This window comes from Calidris pugnax, unplaced genomic scaffold (genome assembly GCF_001431845.1).
Source record: "Calidris pugnax isolate Ruff unplaced genomic scaffold, ASM143184v1 scaffold14, whole genome shotgun sequence".
In the NCBI taxonomy this organism is placed as follows: domain Eukaryota; kingdom Metazoa; phylum Chordata; class Aves; order Charadriiformes; family Scolopacidae; genus Calidris; species Calidris pugnax.
In genome coordinates this window covers 15,188,994-15,207,657 of record NW_015090793.1, presented here as the reverse complement: position 1 = coordinate 15,207,657, position 18,664 = coordinate 15,188,994, and the positions used below count along the sequence as shown (strand labels likewise).

Sequence of the window (18,664 nt, the reverse complement as noted above, 5' to 3'; positions counted from 1 at the left end):
GGGCCTGGAGAGGGATTTTCTCCACTTGTGGAGGGACGGATGACTAGTGGGTTGTATTTAGATGGCCTGTCAGCTCTTGGGCACCAAGTGTGTCTGCCCACCTGTCCATCTGTCTGTCCATCCCTCTGTCACTCTGGGCTGCAGGAGGTGCCCGCCCCGGCTGCCAGCTGCCATTTAGGGCTTTTGCTGGTGTGTGCGTGTTTGTACGGCTGCATTTTGCAAGAGCCAAGGCCACGGGGCAGCACCCCGTGTGGGGGTTCTGGCATGGGGGTCCTGGGACCTTTTCTGGGCAGCAGCACACCCCTCCTGTGGGTCTCGCAGGAGACCCCAGCCCTTGCAAGGGGTGTAAGGTCCCAGCAGCGGTGGCTGGATTACAAATGGGGGTGGATTTAGATTCCAGAGCGCATTCCCCGCTGGATTAGGTCTGTGATGGGAAGGGTCGGAGGCAGGTGCTGGATTCCTGTCCCTCTGGGTCGTGACAAACCACAGCCCTTCTGGGAGCTGCCCTGGGGGGAGCTGGGTAAACAGCTGCCCCTCTGAGCCCCCCACCTCGGAAGGATGGGAAGACCCTGGAGCAGCTGGGGATGAAGCAGTCACTGATGGGGGCTGGCTGTTCCCAGGGACATGCTCCCTGCTATGTGCCTGTGTGCATTCCGTGGGGTCTTGCACATGGGTCCCCCTCCAGACCAGTCACCCCAGTGTGGTGGTGGGGAAGCCTGGTGGTCCCGGGGAATGTCCAGCTCCCTGTGTCACCCTGGCCTCCTCCCACACCCACAGGCACCAGCTGAACCAAGCAAGAGCACAGCTCTGTGGTGGCACCTCTCGGGTGAGCTGCTGGCAAGGGCTTGCCAGGGCAGCAGGATGCCCTGGGGCAGCCTTTCCTTGCCTGGAATTGCTCACAGGGATTTTTCCCGGCTGCGCTCCTGCCTTCTCCGAGCAGCCCCCTTACTCCAGTGCCCTCCACTCCTTTGCTGAGGCCTTTGAAGAGCTGGTTTCTATCAGGTTGGATTTTTGCAGGCTGTTCCTCCCGCTCCAGGCTGTCCTGCTGTACGGACTTTCCCATTTTCCTTAGCATATGCGACCCCGGCAGCCACGGAGGCATCGCCAGCCCCCCCCAGCCCACGGTGCAGGGGGTGCTCAGCCCCTGCCCCTGGCAGAGCAGTGCCAGCCTGGCAAAAGCAAAGGGGTAGAAACACCTCCCAGGTTTCCAGTTGCACTGATGACTTTCTGTTGCGCTTTCGGTTCCTCTGCAGCCATCCTGGAGTCGGAAGGCAGTGAGGATGAGGAGGAGGAAGAGGATGATGAGGAGGAAGAGGATGAGGAGGAGGAAGAGTCAGCTGTGGTGCAGGTATCACTCAAAGGCTCATTTTCTGTTTTATTTCCTCCTCCTGCCCCTGTAACTCCGGGGTGATGAAGGGGTGATCCCCTTGTGCCCTTCCCTCCAGCCGTGGCTGCGTGCTGATCACCGGGGTGTCATGGTCACAGCATCCCCAGCATGGCTGGCAGTGTCCAGGTGCCTTGGGGCTCGCCAAGGCAATGCCACGCCAAGGCAATGCCACATGCACATCTTTTGTCATGGTCACAGCATCCCCAGCATGGCTGGCAGTGTCCAGGTGCCTTGGGGCTTGCCAAGGCAATGCCATGCCAAGGCAATGCCACGCCAACACAATGCCACATGTGCATCTTCTCCCCAGCAGCACCCCCCTGTTGGCCAGGAGGTGGGCGAAGCGGAGGAGCGGCTGGCTGAGCTCGAGCAAGGTGAGCCCAGTCCTGTCCCAGTGTCACATCCTGGCACAGTCCCATATGGGGACTTGGAGGTGTCCTCAGCCCCTCACTGGAGCCAGCGGTGATGGGGTCAGTGGGATGTGGGCAGGGAGGAGGGCAGGGTGCCAGCTGAGACCCTTCCACCGGGCACCGAGGGCTGGGTGGGTGCCTGAATCTGGCTTCTGCTGCTGCTGCTGCCAGCATCGCAGGCGCTGCTGGCCGAGCTCTCGGCGCTGGAGACGGAGTTTGAGATCGAGAGGACATGTCGGCAGAGAGCCGAAGCCTACGCAGCCCAGGTAGGGTCGGGCAGCACTCCCCCGCCCCCATTCCTCCCCCAGCACCCCGATGCCCGCAACCCCTTGTGAGGGTGCCAGAGCATCCCCCACTGGCACACCGGGCTCCGTGGTGCAGTAGAAACCCTGCTGCTGGTGAGGGGGTCTCCATCCCACCCCAGGTGAAGCAGGAGAACAAGCAACTGAAGCGGCTCAGCCTGGCCCCGATGGCCGCCCCGGCCCTGCCCAAGGAGGAGCCCCCCGAGGAGGACCCCGACCCTGCTCAGTGCTACAGGCAGCAGTTGGAGGGTGAGTGGGGCTGGGGGGTCCTGGATAAGCCCCAGGCAGAAACGGTGAAGTCAGAGGCAAAGCACTGGCCCCGGCCTGGCTGCCCTGTCCCGTTGTCCCCTAAACCTGGCTCAGCCTGGCCCCGCGGCTGTAGGTTGTGCCTGGGCCTTGTTGTGGGTAAACAATGAGAAAGTGATACTTAAATCAAATGAAAAAAGGTGAAATGAAAGTGCTGTTGCTCGCACTTCCTCCTTTCCCATCCTGTTTTCCCATGTCAGCAATTTCAGCTGTGTCTGCAGATTTGCCTGTCAGTACCAGGAGGGGTCTGGGGGATGTAGCTCTGGGAGGAGGGATGGACCCGTTGCAGGATGCACTCCTCAGGGAAATGCACCCCTTGGAGGGATGCATCCCTTGGGAGAGACGCACTGCTCAGGGAGATGCACTTCTAGGGGAGGATGCACCCCTTGGGGGGATGGCCCACTCCAACAAAACCCCTGTGTTCAGGTAGTGTTGTGACCTTGCCCATGGGCTGACCCTTGGGGGATGTTTGGGGACTGCTTGGAGCATGAGAAAGATGCCAGTTACAGCCCCTGCTGTCCTGTGGGTTCCTACTCCACCCCATTGCCACATGTCTGTCCCTCTGGGTCACCTCCCAGAACAAGCTTCCAACAGGGTCACTGGTTATGCAACAAGGACAGGGTTGAGCTGGGAAGGGGGATGCTGTAGCCCCACCAGCCTGGTCCTCGGGGACCAGCTCTGGGAGGGCTGTACTCCCCTTTCCCACCCTTTGGCTCCACTTTCTCACCTCTTGCTCGTCTTTGTTTCCAGATCTGCAGGAGAAGATTTCCTGGCTGCTGGAGCAGCGGAAGGACCTCACCATCCAGGTCCAGGAGCTGCAGAGGCAGAACCAGGACCTGAAGGACCAGGTATCTCCTGGGATCCTCACTGGGATGCCCCAGCCAAGCAGGAAACCCCCTGGGGCAGCCTCTCCTTTGATCAGCCTCCCTGTTTCCCTTCTTCCATGGCTTCTGCTCATCCTTGTAGCTCCTTACCAAGCTCAGGACAGTTTTTTTGAGAGATAAGACCCTCCTGTGCAGCCCCTCACCATCTCCCTGATGTCTTGGGGAGGTGGGCTGGGCATGGGGGGGCCCCCCAGCTGAGCCCGGGGCTAAGCCAAGGCTTGCTTGTCCTGCTGCAGCTGGAGATGGGACAGGAGGAGCGGCAGCGCCTGCGGGCAGCCCTGGGCACCAGCCAGCGGGCACTGAAGTCCTTCAAGAGAGGTGAGTTGGGTGCTGGGCCCCCATGGCCGTGTCCCCTCCCTGTCTTGCTGCGCCCTGGCAAGCCGGCAGAGGAACAACTAGCAGCTCCCTAATGCCACCAGTGCCACCCAGTCTGGTGAACTGGTGAAGCCGAAGGCAAAGGTGCAGCACTGGGAGCTGCAGCCGGGCTTGCTTGTCCTGCTGCAGCTGGAGATGGGACAGGAGGAGCGGCAGCGCCTGCGGGCAGCCCTGGGCACCAGCCAGCGGGCACTGAAGTCCTTCAAGAGAGGTGAGTTGGGTGCTGGGCCCCCATGGCCGTGTCCCCTCCCTGTCTTGCTGCGCCCTGGCAAGCCGGCAGAGGAACAACTGGCAGCTGCCTAGTGCCACCCAGTTTGGCGAACTGGTGAAGCCGAAAGCAAAGGTGCAGCACTGGGAGCTGCAGACGGATGGCAGGGACGTGGGCATCCCCGTCCAGGGGAGGTGGCTGTGCTGAGGCTCCTGCAGTGGCCTGCACCCCCCACGCTGGCACCACACACCCCCTCACGAGCCCTGGCTTTCCCTGGCAGTGTCCCAGATTGTCACCCAGGATTACTGTGATGCCATGGAGCAGCTGGAGCTGGAGCAGGACCTGCGCCTGCACGCTGAAGCCTTCGCCCATGAGGTACATCTGGGCCTCGGGTCACTCTGACGGATGGCAGGGACGTGGGCATCCCCGTCCAGGGGAGGTGGCTGTGCTGAGGCTCCTGCAGTGGCCTGCACCCCCCACGCTGGCACCACACACCCCCTCACGAGCCCTGGCTTTCCCTGGCAGTGTCCCAGATTGTCACCCAGGATTACTGTGATGCCATGGAGCAGCTGGAGCTGGAGCAGGACCTGCGCCTGCACGCTGAAGCCTTCGCCCATGAGGTACATCTGGGCCTCGGGTCACTCTCCCCATGGGTGCTGGAGGGGGAGGGAGGGCATCCACGGAGGGTGGGAAAGTGGGGTGCAAACACCCCAATCCTTATCTCCCTGCTGGCTTAGCCCTGAATCCCTGGAGGATGGGGATGCTCCTGGACACCCGTTGCGGTCCCTTGGGATGAGGTTGGACGGGTTGTACTCCCAGCCTCCCCTGAAAGGGCTTTTCTCTCACTGGGGTGAGCCCGGGGGCTCAGTCCCTCCCTGACCCCCGTCCCCATGGGCAGATGCTGGTGCAAAAGAAGGAGGCCAACAGGCAGAGCACGATCCTGCTGCAGAGCTCAGGGCCCAATGCCCAGCTGATGGCAGCCCTGCAGGAGGTGGGACGCCTGACCCGCTTGCTGGAGGAGTCCAGGCAGGAGCAGCAGCAGAAGGTAAGGAGCTGTCCCTGAAGGTGGGTGACCTGGTTTGGGGAGCAGGGCTAGGGCATGGCACAGCTCCAGGGCTGCTGGTGGATTCCCCTGGGCACGGGAACTGGCTGCAATCAGGATCAGATCCCTCCATCACCCCCTCCATGCCCATCCTGTGCTTCGTGCCACAGCCTGGAGAGGTTCTTCTTCCATGGACTTCCACTAGCACATTTTGGGTGCCAGGGAGAGGGCCCCACACTGGGGTAGCACCCCCCAGCTCACCAGGCTCCCACCACCCAGCCAACTGCCCTAAAATTAGCTTCGAGACCCTTGCAGGCAGCCAAGTTGTGGTGCTGTGAGATGGCACTGGGAGGGAGGGGGCAGCTCCTGGGCTGCACCCAGCTCCCTCTGTCCCCCTGCTCCCGCAGGTGAAGGAGCTGGAGGAGCAGTTGGGAAGGCGGCCGGAGCCAGAGGAGCTGGATGAGGCCCAAGCTGCCCTGGCCAAGGCTGAGGCTGAGAATGGACAGCTGACAAAGCAGCTGCAGGAGGCTGAGGGGCGGCTGGTGGAGTTGGAGAAGGAAGGTGGGTGGTTTCCCCCCTGCCTGACGCAGGCAGGAGCCCGCAGCGGTGCCGGAGGGATGCCCACGGCGCTGCCTGCCCGTGGCCGGGGGTGGGCTCGGACTCTGAGCCCACACAGCTCCAACTGCCCCCTGTTGCAGTGGGGTCACTGAAGGAGAAGCTGGCCCGGGGTCCATCACCGCAGAGTCAGCCCCCTGAGCCGGTTGCGCCTGCTCCACCGCCGCCACCACCACCGCTGCCACCACCCGCACCTACTGTCCCTGTGGAGTAAGTGATGCCACCGGACATCCTGGTCACCTCCTGCAGAAAGCAGCTCTGGCAGCCCAGGGGCTTCCAGCTTGTCTCTGCTGTAGTAAATAAGCTGGGATGGGGCCAAACCATTCTCCCCCCCCACTGCTCTTACCCGCTATGCCAGGCTGTCCCCGAGCTGTGCCTGGCATCGTCCCTGGCAGGAGGTGCAGGGCATGGGGCAGAGCTGGCTGCAGGGACCAGACCCCGGCAGGAGGTTGGGGAGGGTGAGGTGGGCCTGGCTCTGAGCCGGGGGTAGGGGGAGTCTCCAGGCAGCTCCTTGCTGGAGGGGCAGTGGGCAGGGTGGGCATCGTGTCTGGCTTTTTGCGGGTGAGGGGGGTGAGTTGGATGGGCTCTCACCTCCCCTCTTCCTCTTCCTTCCAGCCCGCTCTTGGCAATCAGGCAGAGGAAAGGGATGGCAAACCTGCAGCGCAGTAAGTCCCCACATGCTGTCCTGCTGCACCCCCGGGATGGGGGGTCCTGGTACTTTGGGGGCTCCCCTGGGCATGGGGCTCATTTCTCTGGGATGAATGCTTGCCACACTGGTTCAGGCATCTCCCATCCATCCAAAAGCGTTGCTCCAAGCTCCCACTGGGAGGTGATGGGCACACTTCCTGCCCCCCCTTCCTCAGAGGAGGGTGCTTAGGTCCTAGCACCCTTGTCCTGCCTGGCATGGGTGGGAGATGAGCCCTGGCAGGGTCATCGTGGCCAGGTTTGGCCTCACGGGAGGGACCTTGGGCATGAGGGGAGCTGCAAGAGGGTGGCAGCTCCCCACCCCAGCAAGGACTGAGCCCTGTCATGAGTGTGTGGGGTCTCTGCATGGTCCTCCCTACGCAGGCAAGCCAGAAGCTGATGATGCTAAAGCTCGAGCTGTGCAGGAGATGATGGAGCGGATAAAGAACGGGGTGGTCCTGAGGCCCGCCAAGGAGCGGGTGCCACGGGGCCAGGTAGGCAGGGACTGGGGCTCGGCTGCTGCCAGACACCCCCATCCTGTGGGGGAATGTCCTCGGGGCGGGTTTGGGGAGTGTTGGCAACCCCAGGGAGCTGCATCTCCTCCCTCTCCTCCCGCAGGGTCCGGCAGCAGCAGCCAGCAAGCGGAGAAGCGCGGCGATGGAGCTGCAGGTCATCCTGGTGAGCAGCCCTGTCCCAAGGTCACACCAGGCCACCACATAGGCACCTGGGAGCCATTGTTCCCAGCTGCAGCCATCATGCATCGGGCTATGTCCTGGCTGTCCCAGTGCCTGGAGGTGATCCCTCAGCCTCTGGGCTCTGTGTGGTCTTTCCTAGGGTGCCACAAGGAGGGCGAGCAGGAGGACCAGCGGGCGGAAAAGCAGCCTGAAGGGCAGGGACAAGCAGCTGGAGGCCATCCTGCAGCGGCGGCGCCGGGCGGTGGATACCTCTGCACCCGCACTGCCTGCCCCCCCGCCTGCCCCCCCACAGCAGGACCATGGGGATGCCGGGGCTGTGGGGAGGCCAAATACTGGTACAGAATAGGGCTTGGTGGGGAGGGGATGGTGGGGCTCCAGCTGGATGTCCTCCTGTGGAGGTACAATGTCCCTAGAGACCAGCACAGAGGTGACACCCACACGTGTCCCCTCGCTGACTCACCGTGAGCCTGACTGGTGCTCTGCAGTCCCATCCTGTCACCGTTGTGGGTGACAAGCTGTGGGGCGATGACACGGGTCCTCACAGACTCTGCTCTTGCTCTCACCCCACTCCATGTCTCTTCTCTATCTCTCTGTCTCTTCCCAGGGAACAAGGACATCAGGACAGCTCCATCCGGGAGCGAGGATGGGGTCCCATTCAGACGCCGGGCAGGGGGTGGCCTGCCCAAGACCCGGCCACCTTCCCGCCTGTCCGCAGGCAGGGGGGAGCCAAGGTAGAGGCAGCTGCCCACCGCGCTGCCCTTCGCCCAGCATCACCGGAGCTGCACGGCCATGGCGGGGCGAGGAGGGGGCATGGCGGCAGGGACAAGTGCTGCAGGCTTTCACCCTGGTTTTCCAGCAGCTTGCAGCCTCTTGTGCTTTAATTAAAGTGAGGTGGCACTGGGTCCGTGCATGCCATGTTGTCACTAGGAAGGGCACATCTGATGGGTGAGGGGGTGGCAGTGGGACGGGACTGGGGGTGGCAGTGGGATGGGACTGGGGGTGACATGGATGGCAGTGGAGCTGCTGCAAGAGATATTGTGGGACCAAAGCAGGGCACCCACTCTCCTGCCACCCTCGGGTGCCCAGCAGCTGGGCAGGGATGCACATAACATGGCACTTACCTGCAGCAAGGAGAATATTTGCGTCTTCCACTCACCCTTGCAGTCTGAGGTCTCCACATCTAAGGTGGAAAATGGCGACCAGACCCCTAAACAAAGGGACCTGGACACCTGTCTGTGCAGAACAAGCTGCAGTGTCCCCACACTGCAATCCCAGTCCCACTCTGCTGGAGATGCCCAACTGTGGCATGGGTTCTGTGCCAACAGTGCTGGTCAGGAGGTGAGAAACCCCTCTTGGTGCCAGCAAAGCCCCCTGGAAAGCTCTGAGCTCTGACAGAGCCCCTTAGGAAAGCCCTGACAGACGTGGGGGGCTGGGAACCATAGGTTTGCAGATGGGGACCTCCATGGTGACCCTCCTCTGCAGCTTTTGTCTCTTGAGTAGGACACTGGGGAGCGGGACCTAAACCTCCTGCTTCTGGTGAAGGAAACTCCTCAGACCCCTGAAGGTCTCAGGTTTTCCTTTGGAGGCTGGCTGAGCTGTCGCAGCCCCCACAACCCCGTGGGCAGCCCCTGCTGGGGCAGCCCCATCTCTGCAGGAAAGGTCCAGCCCCAGGAAGGGCTCACAGGGCTCTGGTGGGACTACACTCTCCACCTACCTTGCCGAGGCATTCATGTTGGCCATTCCTTGGTTCCTGGAGGAACATGGTCTGGTCAAATCCATGTCTCTGATACTTGGATGTCAGGGAGCACCTGAAACCCAGCACTCCTTGGCAGCAGTTCAAGGGTGAACTGTCCCTCCAGACACGGAGCTCGAAGGCTGGGGTCCCCAGAGAGCCAGCAGACCCTTATTCACTCGAAGGGATGACATTCTCCAGCCTATGCTTGTTTTTAAGCATTGGGGTCTATGGTTTTTCCCCTTGAGCTCCTGGCTCTATGAGCTGCTTTCAGAGATTTGCTGCTCCGGAGGAGCTGTGAGGCTGTTCCCAGTCCAGGGAAAGGCATCTCTGTATTTAGGTAATTGGAGGAGAAGAGCACGAATCTGCTCCATGGGGTCACCCTCCCAAGCACCCCTGGTCCTAGGGCACCTATAGGTGCGCCCTTGCTCTGCCAGTGTCCCCCTGTCCCCTCCCCTCTCCCTGCTGCAGCCCGTTTCAGGGGTGTTTCGAGTGCTTTAAGGCAGTTCTTCACCTACAGCAGCAAAGTGAACAGCTTTGTACAGCCCAGCTTTGAACTTACCCACCACAACTTCAACACCACCCAGCAGGAATCCCCGGCGATGCTGGAGCATACTGGGAGGCAGGGGGTAAGCACTGCTGGGACGTGAGGGTTTAAGGGCTGGATTCGGTGGCAGCAGCACCGCTCCCGAGCTCTGCCATGCCCATCCCTCAGCCCTGAGGAGCTTTCAAGCCACGGCTCTTCCTTCTAAACCCAAAGAACAACAAAAGCATTAATTTAATTGTGGTTTCTCCAGCTCTGCTGCCTTGTTGTGGGCAGGAGATGCCAAGCAGGGGAAAGCATCCTCATCCCTTGCACCAAATGCTTAATTAGCTAGAAGGCTAAACCAGGGCTGCTCAGCCCCGGGGGACAGGTAGGGTGTGGGCAGGACCCTTTCTTTTCTAAATAGTTTATCCAGTTGTGTATGGGAGCAATCAGGGGCAGCCAGGGCTGTGGCTGCTCCTGAGCATCCCCCTTCCACGCTGCATCTCCTTCCAGGAGTTAATTATGCTCCCCGTTAAAAATGCACGCCTTGGTTGCAGTCTGGATTTATGTACCTTCCACTTCCAGCCAATGATCTCATGAAGCCTTTTTGCAATAATTAAAGAGCTGTCTGGGATCAGACCGAATGGCCCAAAGGAGTAAGGACATGCCAGGAAACCTGCTCCACTGTCCACGGTGGCATCGGAGAAAGGGCGAGCTGTTTTTGATGGACCCAAGGAGGGGACAAGGCCTTTCCTGGGGGATCTGCAGTGGAACCCCCTCCCCGTTCCCTGGGGACAGCCAGGACAGGTTACTGTCTTACAGCACTCCGTCTCTCGGCTTTTTTTAATACACTTTCTTTCTCCTTCTCCAAGGCGTAGACAACTTGAACTAAAATATTTAAAGCAAGGAGCTTATCTTTCTAATTACCCAGCGTTTCTTGTCCTGGCCTTTCGATTCTCCAGACACCTGAGGGCTGCCATGTGGAAAGCAGACACGGAAAGGCTGCTCGCGAGACGTACAAGCTCACCAGACTAAAGGATGAATGTCAGCTTGTTGAACAGATCCTCTTACTGGAAAAGAAGGCGAGAGCCGCAGGGACCACAGTGCTGGGACCATCTCAACCAGTTCAGAAAGCCCAGGGAGGCTGGAGCCAGCCTTGTCCCCTCGGCTCCTCTTTCCCTGGCCAAAGCTGGATTTCTCCAAATCCAGCTTTTTTGGGTGATGCCCATCACCAGGGACCCGGCCCCACCTGCCTCTCACGCTTCGATCCCTGCCAAATTGGGCCTCTCCCACGCAGCCCCTCGGCGCCGTCAGGGGAAATGCCGCGTCCCGAGCACGGTTACTCATCGGCCGCCTGCCCTTTCCCACCGCCGCGCTGCCCGCTCCCTATCGAGTGAATTCCTCTCCCCTGATTACACCCTCCAAACACCCATGAAAATCAATGCCGGCGCCGCTCCCGCGGGACGGGAAAGCCGTGCCCCCGCCGGCTGCGCCCTCCCCACGCCGCCAGGGCCACCGCAGCCGGGGGAGAGCCGCCGAGCAGAGACGCTGGGGAGGCCAGCTGCCTATTAATACACACCACTCTTAAATACTTAATCAAAGTGGTAATTTACACTTCGTTTTAAGCTGGAGCTTCTCGCACCCCGTGTGGGTGAACTCCGGAGCATCCTTGCCTCGTTCCAGTGAAGAACGAGAGATTTTACATCTTATTCACCAGACTTCGTGGGGTCCCCGTGTTCCAGGGCAGGGGGTTTGACTGAAGCAGGGCTCCTGTGAGAGGGTGTGTTTTCAGGAGCCAGCCCCAAACCTCTCTGCCGGGGAGCCAAGCACGGTCCCCGCAGCCCCCACAGCCCCCCACAGCGTTACCTTCTCCCCACACAGCAGGAGCCTCGAGGGAGGGGGCTTTTTCTGATGCTCGCCTTTTAAATATTTATAGGGTTTCGCTCGCTATCATCCAGTCACTCGACTTATCTGAATCTGGTTCAGCTCAAAGAAATGTGTGTCATTAACATCTTAAACACCCGCTGATCGCAAGCAGTAGTCAGGAAAAATGGACTTGTCATCTGGAAAAACACAAAGTAATCTACCCTCGCTTTCTGGCTAAGTGAATGGGAAAATGAGGATTAAAACGATGTGGTAGAAGGGACATTAAAGCTACTGATCTCCCCCATTTACATCTTGTGCCCTCGTCCAGTGGCAGACAAGTCCTGGGGCTCTGCTTTTACCGCAGTACCCTGCAGAAGAAAGGGTTCAGACCCTGGGGCCAGCCCTCCATCGTGCCCCGCTCTCCCTGTCGTGGCAGTGACAGCTCTCAAGGAGTTTGCCATCCCTCCTGCATCACATTCAGAGAGACAAAACTAAATTTAAACCCGACCCAAGGCTGATGAGAGGCATGGTACTTACCCTGCCATCCTCAGCCGTGCCCCACACGCCATACTGCCCCAGCCCAGGGGGCTTTGCCTCGCTTGCCACCCCCGGCCAGCAGATCTCACTGCCCTGACCCATCTGGCTGCGCCCGAGGCGATGGAAACTGTTAAACACAGTTTGGAGCAGAGCTGTGAACACACATCCAGGAGCTTCCCAGCAGCCTGCCACACTGTCCCCTACTCCTCAGTGCCACCCCCAGCATCCACCTCCCTCCTTCATGGCAGAAACCTAATTTTCAGCCTAAATTTGGTCAAGCTTAAACCTCTCCATCAGGGACATCAGGAGCAAAAGCATCTGCCTCTTCCTTCTCCTCACCCAGAAGTCCAGGCAAGGGACAGAGTGTGAGACCAGTGTCCCCCACCCTGTGGCCTTGAAGCAAAATTACAGCACCCGTGGTGGGAAGCAGCTTTTTCAGGAGCTTCCCAGTGCCATGGGCAAGGCTGATGGTGTTACTCCCTGCTCCTAACCCCTCTGCTTTGCTCTCAGTGCTTTTACCTTCATTTCTCTGATTCCCCGATAACAAAAGAGCTTGGTACTGAAAACACACACCTCCAGCTAACCCCTCCCGGCACCTCGCAGCTCCCAAGGCCTTTGTGATATGCCTTCTGCAGCCCTCAGGCTCCCTCGATAGCTCTCTCCATTATTTCTCTAAAAACATAGTCAGCATGCACAGAGGGCCATCTCCTCACGCGACAACGACTCAACACAGGAGCAGAATGCTGGCGAGCCAGAGGGACAACACTGCATCCAGCCTCTCTAATAAGGAGGACTTCACCTATAGCCTTTATTAGGCGAGTAGCTCTCAAACAGAAACCACACTTCTATTATATCAGCATCAAAACGCGCCAGTGTCCGCGGGCACTGAAGAAACCCAGGGACAAGAAGGGGTGCAGTGGGACCATGTGCCTCACCTTTGCCTTCAGCCAGAACTGGCCAGAAGAGAAAAATGAGCCATTTTCCTGAGAAATTCCTCAAAAAGCCTTCCCAACCCATGAAACTGTGCTGCCACAGCCAGGCGTTCCTGTGCTACAGCCATGCACAGCCTGGGCTCCTGGCTTTCATAGGGACATCTAGTTCTGGCACAAGCTGAAGGTAACCAACAACAAAGCAAAAAAGGGAGGGAGGGAGGGAAATCCTTATAATTACAAGGAACAAGAACAAAGCATTCATCTCTTTCTCAGTATGATTTTTCTCCTTTCAGGAAAGGAGGGAGTGCTGGTGAGTTTAGCAGCACTGGGAACGCTAAGCAGACACCCCCAGGAAGCCGAGGTGACTCGCTCAGCGTCTCGCTGCCCTCACACCTACACACGTGGAGAATCACTCTCCATCCATCGGCTTCCTGGGGTCTCACTCAGCCATCCAGCACTGCCACAGCACCCCAGCCACTCAGCGAGGCTTCCAGCAAAACCAGAGAAGAGAGAAGTGGGTATTTCCAACATTAAAATCAAACAAAAAGAGACACCGAGTCCTTCCAGGTCACCTCCCTGCAGCCGCAGAGCGCAGGGAGAGGCGCCCGCCCTTACGCTCCCTTCCCGAGGTGTGCTCTGCAGGGGACACCAGCATCCTCCAACGCTGGCAGGCTCCCAGCGGGAATACGTGGGAGTTCACCAGTTTGGTTACTTTATTCTCTCTTTTCTTTTTTAATTAATGGCTCCGTGTAAACCTCAGTTGAATGTGAAGCACGTTCTGCTGCCACACCGAGGGAATGGTTCCTCCCTCCCCAGCCAAACTACACCAAGTACAAACTCCTGGCTTCAAATGACTCCCAGCAAATGACAACACCTCCCAGGTCCCCGAGCGGAGCTGGCAGTGCCAGGAGGCCAGACCCTCCTTGTGCTTGGCTGGAACCAAACATCCTTTTTGCACACAGTCCCGGGGGATCAGCAGGGCTGTATAAAAAGGCGTGAGCCCTCCCCGTGTGTCTGTCCAGTGCTGCTGGCACCTCCGGCCATCGTCCAGTTTATCCGTTGCTAACAAAAATCCCTTTGAGAGAACATGGAGGAAGGCTCAAGCGAGGCCTGGGGACAGTGCTGCCTCACAGCCCTCTGCACAGTTTGGGTCTGCCCTGCTCCTTCACCGCAGCCGACGCCGGCTGCATCCGGGGCTCAGTAAATCTTCTGTCGGCTGGGCAGGATGGCCTCCTTGATGAAAGAGAAGATGAGGAGGATACCGGAGCGCTTGCCCCTCTTCCCCTTGGTGAAGTAGTTGGAGACCACGTCGTCTGTGGAGAGAAGGGAAGAACAATGAAATGCAAACCTGCTGACAGTCAAGGGAACACTGGGACAGGATGTCTGACACTTGAGCTGCCCTGTCTTTAAAGTACAAAACTTTCTGGGTTGTTCAGATCTGGACATTCCTGGAAGCCACTGCCAGAAGCCCAAATCCTGAGCTCCCTTTTTTTGGAGCTGTAGGGAGAGTTCAGGGAAAGCAACAATGTTCCAGGACTGGAGAGATGCAGGATGTAAAGATGGAACAGCCTTCTGCTCTGCTCACCCTCACCCTGCAGAGGCCCTGCCTTTCCTGCCTGGGCTTTTGGAAGGATTTACCCGACCAGCTGCCCCCGCTCCCTCCTCAGTGCAGCACGAACGGGGTGTGTTGAGCACAGCCCCTGTCAAACACCAGCGGATGTCTGCCCGGGCCTCGGTTGTACTCACCTCCTGGCTGCACCGTGGAAGGTAGGACATTCTCTCCGGCCGACAAGGAGACAAAAAAAGCAAAAGGAATTAACCAGAGGCAGAATGTGAAGTAGGCGAGAACCTGCAGGCAGACCAAGAGAGGCAGTGAGAGCAGAGCCACGATGCACTCAGTGACCTTTTACACACTGATTCTGTCTGGGCTGACACCCCTGAGCACTGCCTCGGCCCCAGCTGTACCTCCCTACGATACACCCCAAGTTTCTGCCTGAACCCCTCATGAGAAAGGACTCTGAAAGGGGAGAACTGCAATTCAACCTCTCCCCAGTCTCTTGGGTGCTGAGATAGTGGTGCCCTGTGAAGCTGATCAGGTGTTAGAACTCACCCAGCAACTTCCAGGGAAGGACAGAGTGCACAGGAAAAGCCCTCGCTCCTGTCCCAAGTGCCTGAAAACCTTTACTGCTCCCAGAAAATAGAATTTTAAACAGCACAAATACACAAACAGGAAACTGGCTGTGCCATTATGACTAAATAAATCCTCTTCACACCTTCCAGGGACTAAAAGGAAGAGTCAAGACCTGGGCTGGCTCCTCCTGTCCTGGGGAGAGACGCTGGTGTAGCATAAGGATTGGGTGCTTGGGGGAACAGCCACTGCTGTGGTTTGGGGAGAGAAAAACATTTTCTGCACTTAACATTTATATTTGTTCTGCTCTCCAGTTGGCTTAGAAAGCCCCAGATTTGCACCCAAGAAAAGAAACTGCAGCTTCCCTGGTAGTTCTGAGGGAACCAGCACAGGAACCCCCAGGGAAGGGCTGCAAAAAATACCCTCAGTATGTCCTACTGCTGACTGAAAAAAAAAAATGGCATTTTTCTCTCCCTCCTCCCACCAGCAGCTCCACACTGGCTGGAAGAACATGGACCAACTCCTTCCCAAAGGTCTCTCACCTCAGAGAACAGGTAATACTCCTCAGCGAAGTACTGGAACGCTAAGTAGTGATTGAATATAACCAGCACTGCCAAAGAAAAACACAGCAAAATCAGTCTCCAGTCTGGAAGCAATACTGTTGGCTTATTTCAAGGTCCCTGAAGGAGGACATCCACTTCTGCTGCTGCAGACAAGGAGCAGCTCCTCCCTGCCACACATCCCCTTCCCTGCAGCCCCTCTACACCTGGAATCCTGCTGTGACTAAAATATGCTCATGCATATAGTGAGAAATGGTGTGAGCAACCAAAGTCTCCCCATCCTAGCTCCGTTTCGTTACTCTGTGCAGCCCCGGGTAAGTCCTTTGTCCCTCTGGTGCTTTATTCTCTGTGTCCCCGAGGGCACCCGGGAGAACCCAGCCTGACACTTGCTTATGCTGCTCAGCACTGAGAGAAGCAGTGAAAAATCCCGTGCCCCTGACAGCTGCTGCGGAGAGAAACTCTTCTGCCATCTGTAAACCAAGTCAAGCTGAAATGCGGCCAGGACAGTAGGGTTAACACTGTCCTCAGCAGTGAAAAACACCACTTGGCTCTTAAGGAACAGGAATCAGGGCTTCTTTTGCCTTTTAGCCGAGATACCAAGGCAGCAACCCCAGCCTGGGAGCACTGGGTCAGTGCAGCCCCAGCAAGACACAATCCCAACACAAAACGCTGTGTCCTGCGCTGCTTTATCCTGCGCTCCAGCCTAAGGATGTAACTGAAGATCCAGATGAGAGGCTGGGTCTGCCAGAAAACGCAGCTCCTGATCCACACACCACAGGAGAGCTACACTCATTTTCAAGGAGCGGATAAAATCCTGCCTACGTGAATATTTTGAGGAGCAAACACATGCATATTTCACGGTGCTGTCTAAGGACTCCAAAAAGTCATGCTATAAAAAAATTTGCCTGTTTGCTACTTAAGGTGTCACTACAAATCACTCATAGCAGAGATCTGAAGTCAGACCTCTGCACAGGACACCAAAACATGCAAGAGACTCAGCAACTCACAGTGAGAGGAAACCATTATACCTATTTGGAGCAGCCAAAACCCAGTTTAATTGGCAGACCTACTGGCCCACCGCCCCAGACCCAGCAGCAGACCTACTCCCAGGCTCAGCCTTCGACATAGCTCTAGCCGTTCATCAGCCAAGCGCAGCAGACAAACAACTAAGCTGCTTTGGCCAAAATGTTGCTGCTGCTAATTTAAGCCTTTGACCAACCTCACGGCACAATGCTGTGCCTGTGCCAGCAGCTCAGAAGAGAGGAGTGTGCCCCTTGTGCCCATCTCACAGCCCAGGTGCGGATGGAGCCACAGCAGCCACAGGCTCGGCAAATACCACAAGAAAGGTGCAAACGTGAAAAATAAAAATCTTTGATTTAAGCTTGGCAATGCACTTTTCTAACAGGACTTTCTTCAGTAACCCTGATGAGTTTCCACATCAATTGTGGACATTTGTCTCAAAGCTTTTCTTTCTCTAAACATCAGCTCCTTATGACAACACACACACACACACTGTCTCACACAGCCCAGCCTGACATCAGGCTGTACTTACACACACCAGGTTTTTAAAGTTGCTTCAAATCCTTCGTGCTCTTTACTAAGACCCAGTGAACACCCAAAACAGGTCTGCGGGGAGGAGGCCAAACTTTGGGCCAGCCAGGATCTCGTTTCCCCAGTGCTGCTGCCTGAGTTTGGAGCGGAACTGGTCGTAGGGTGAAGCAGATGGTGCCCAGGAAAGCCCAGTGTCCCCAGCACTGTGCTGGGGCACGCAGCCACAGGCACTTCCCAACCACCAGGCCCAGCCCACAATTATCACAGCCGTATCATAAAGCACGATTAAGAAGTACCACACAAAGCTCAAAGTCCTTCTGAAAGCCACGGGGGCTACAACAGCAAAACCTAAACCTTTGCTGCCACCCAGAGCCCACTCAGTGATGGGAGTGACGAGGACTCCTCCGTCCTAGAGCCCACTCCCACCCCAGTGCCCACTCCCACGGGAAGGCGATGGCCCCACTTACCGCAGGACAGTATGAAATTGGAGGACGTCAGAACAATGAAGGGGAAGGTCTGCAGCAAACCAAAGTAGACCAGGTTGGTGAAGAGCCCCACGCCCACCATGAAACCGGGAAAGTGTTCGAAGAGGTAGAGGCAGACCAGCACGCCCGAGGAGAACTGGAAGAGAGAACAGGGGTTGCCTGGGGTAAACACAGGGGTGTGGACAGCAGGACCGTGGGCAGCTTCGCAGGCAGAAATCCTGCCATGTTCAAGGTGACTTTTAGTGCACTCTGACGGCACCACATCTCTCCACCCACCTCCCACTCGGCACCAGCCCCTTGGGAAAGGTCTAAGCAGGAAGGGCACCTTGCTGCTGCGGCACCTGGTAGGACATGCAATGGCTGGGCCTCAGTTTCCCGAGCCAGCAGCAAGAGAAGTTGCCCAGGGGAAATTAGGCAGGATCAACGTCTCCCCAGTTAAGTGAGATGCTGATCGAAGCAGCCTCTGTGAACCTCCCTCCTCGGGAGACGGAGCTGCCTTGGGGCCAGGGGAAGCAGGCATTTCCCAAGCGCTTGACCTCTCTGTCCAGAGCCAATGTCCTATGCCCCAGCTACTCTGCCAGCCCCACTGCTGCCCTAGGGATGATTTTGGCAAGGAGCCACCCGTTTTTACAAGCACAGTGACTTACCCAGATCATGTATTTGATTATCCTCCTGGTGACAACCGTGTACTCCTCAATCAGCTCCGCCAGGTAGTACAGCCCTGCAGCTGTGGGAGAAATGCCTGGCTCAGCCCCACAGACTGGGAGGCACTGGGGCAAACACTGGTGCATTCAGCCGTGGGGGGTGGTCCATGCTCAGTCTGGGAGAGACTGCAGGACAGGGTGTCCCCGAGCAAATCTCCACGGAACCCAGGGGACCTCGGGGGCACCCAGGGGACCCCCAAACTCTGAGGCTTCCACAGGACCTCAGGGGCACTCAGGAGACTCGTGGGCACCCACGGGACTCACCCCGATCTCTGGGGCATCCACAAGATGTCGGGGGGGAAGCCGAAGCCTCTGGGGGACCCAGGGAACCCGCAATCCCTGGGGCACCCACAGGGCCTCGGGACACCCCGGCCCACGGGAGGTGCTGGACCGGCGGCCCCGAACCTGAACCCGGTCCCAGCAGGAGCCCAGACTGTCCCTTCCCCGGGGCCGCCCCCCTACCGACCTGTCGCCACGGCCCCCGGGAGGAGCCTGCGGCCGCCTCCGGGCCCCCGCGCGGCAGCAACCCCTGAGGGGCCCGGCCCCTCGGTAGACACCCCTCCTTCCCCCCCAGCGGCGGGCTCACCGATCGCCAGGGTGACGAAGGCCACCTGGATGAGCAGGGACAGCCAGCTCAGCACGTAGATGAACCACATGGCGGGGACAGGCCGGAGCGGGCCGGGCCCCCCCCCTCCCGGTTCCTGCTCCCGCTGTGGCGGGGGCCGCGGCGGCCCCCGG

At 58.4% G+C, this 18,664-nt stretch overlaps 2 protein-coding genes across 2 annotated transcripts in view; one reads left to right on the top strand and one right to left on the bottom strand.

The window, feature by feature from the left end:
- The window catches only part of LOC106902914 (shootin-1-like), a 28,266-nt gene extending 20,496 nt beyond the window's left edge, over positions 1-7,770 (top strand). Inside the window, exons 10-16 of the mRNA XM_014966751.1 lie at positions 5,319-5,472; positions 5,610-5,736; positions 6,142-6,191; positions 6,595-6,704; positions 6,829-6,888; positions 7,045-7,240; positions 7,510-7,770. Of these exons, the coding sequence (XP_014822237.1) occupies positions 5,319-5,472; positions 5,610-5,736; positions 6,142-6,191; positions 6,595-6,704; positions 6,829-6,888; positions 7,045-7,240; positions 7,510-7,640 (828 nt within the window). The 3' untranslated portion in view covers positions 7,641-7,770. The remainder of the gene's footprint in view (positions 1-5,318; positions 5,473-5,609; positions 5,737-6,141; positions 6,192-6,594; positions 6,705-6,828; positions 6,889-7,044; positions 7,241-7,509) is intronic.
- Positions 7,771-12,350: 4,580 nt separating this feature from the next.
- TEX261 (testis expressed 261) lies at positions 12,351-18,647 on the bottom strand. The gene is made up of 6 exons (XM_014966674.1): positions 18,513-18,647; positions 17,870-17,949; positions 17,205-17,358; positions 15,169-15,236; positions 14,245-14,347; positions 12,351-13,811 (listed from the first exon to the last, which is right to left on the bottom strand). The coding sequence occupies exons 1-6, from the start codon at positions 18,580-18,582 to the stop codon at positions 13,696-13,698; spliced, it is 591 nt and encodes a 196-aa protein (XP_014822160.1). The 5' UTR covers positions 18,583-18,647; the 3' UTR covers positions 12,351-13,695.
- Between the last annotated feature and the right edge of the window lie 17 nt (positions 18,648-18,664).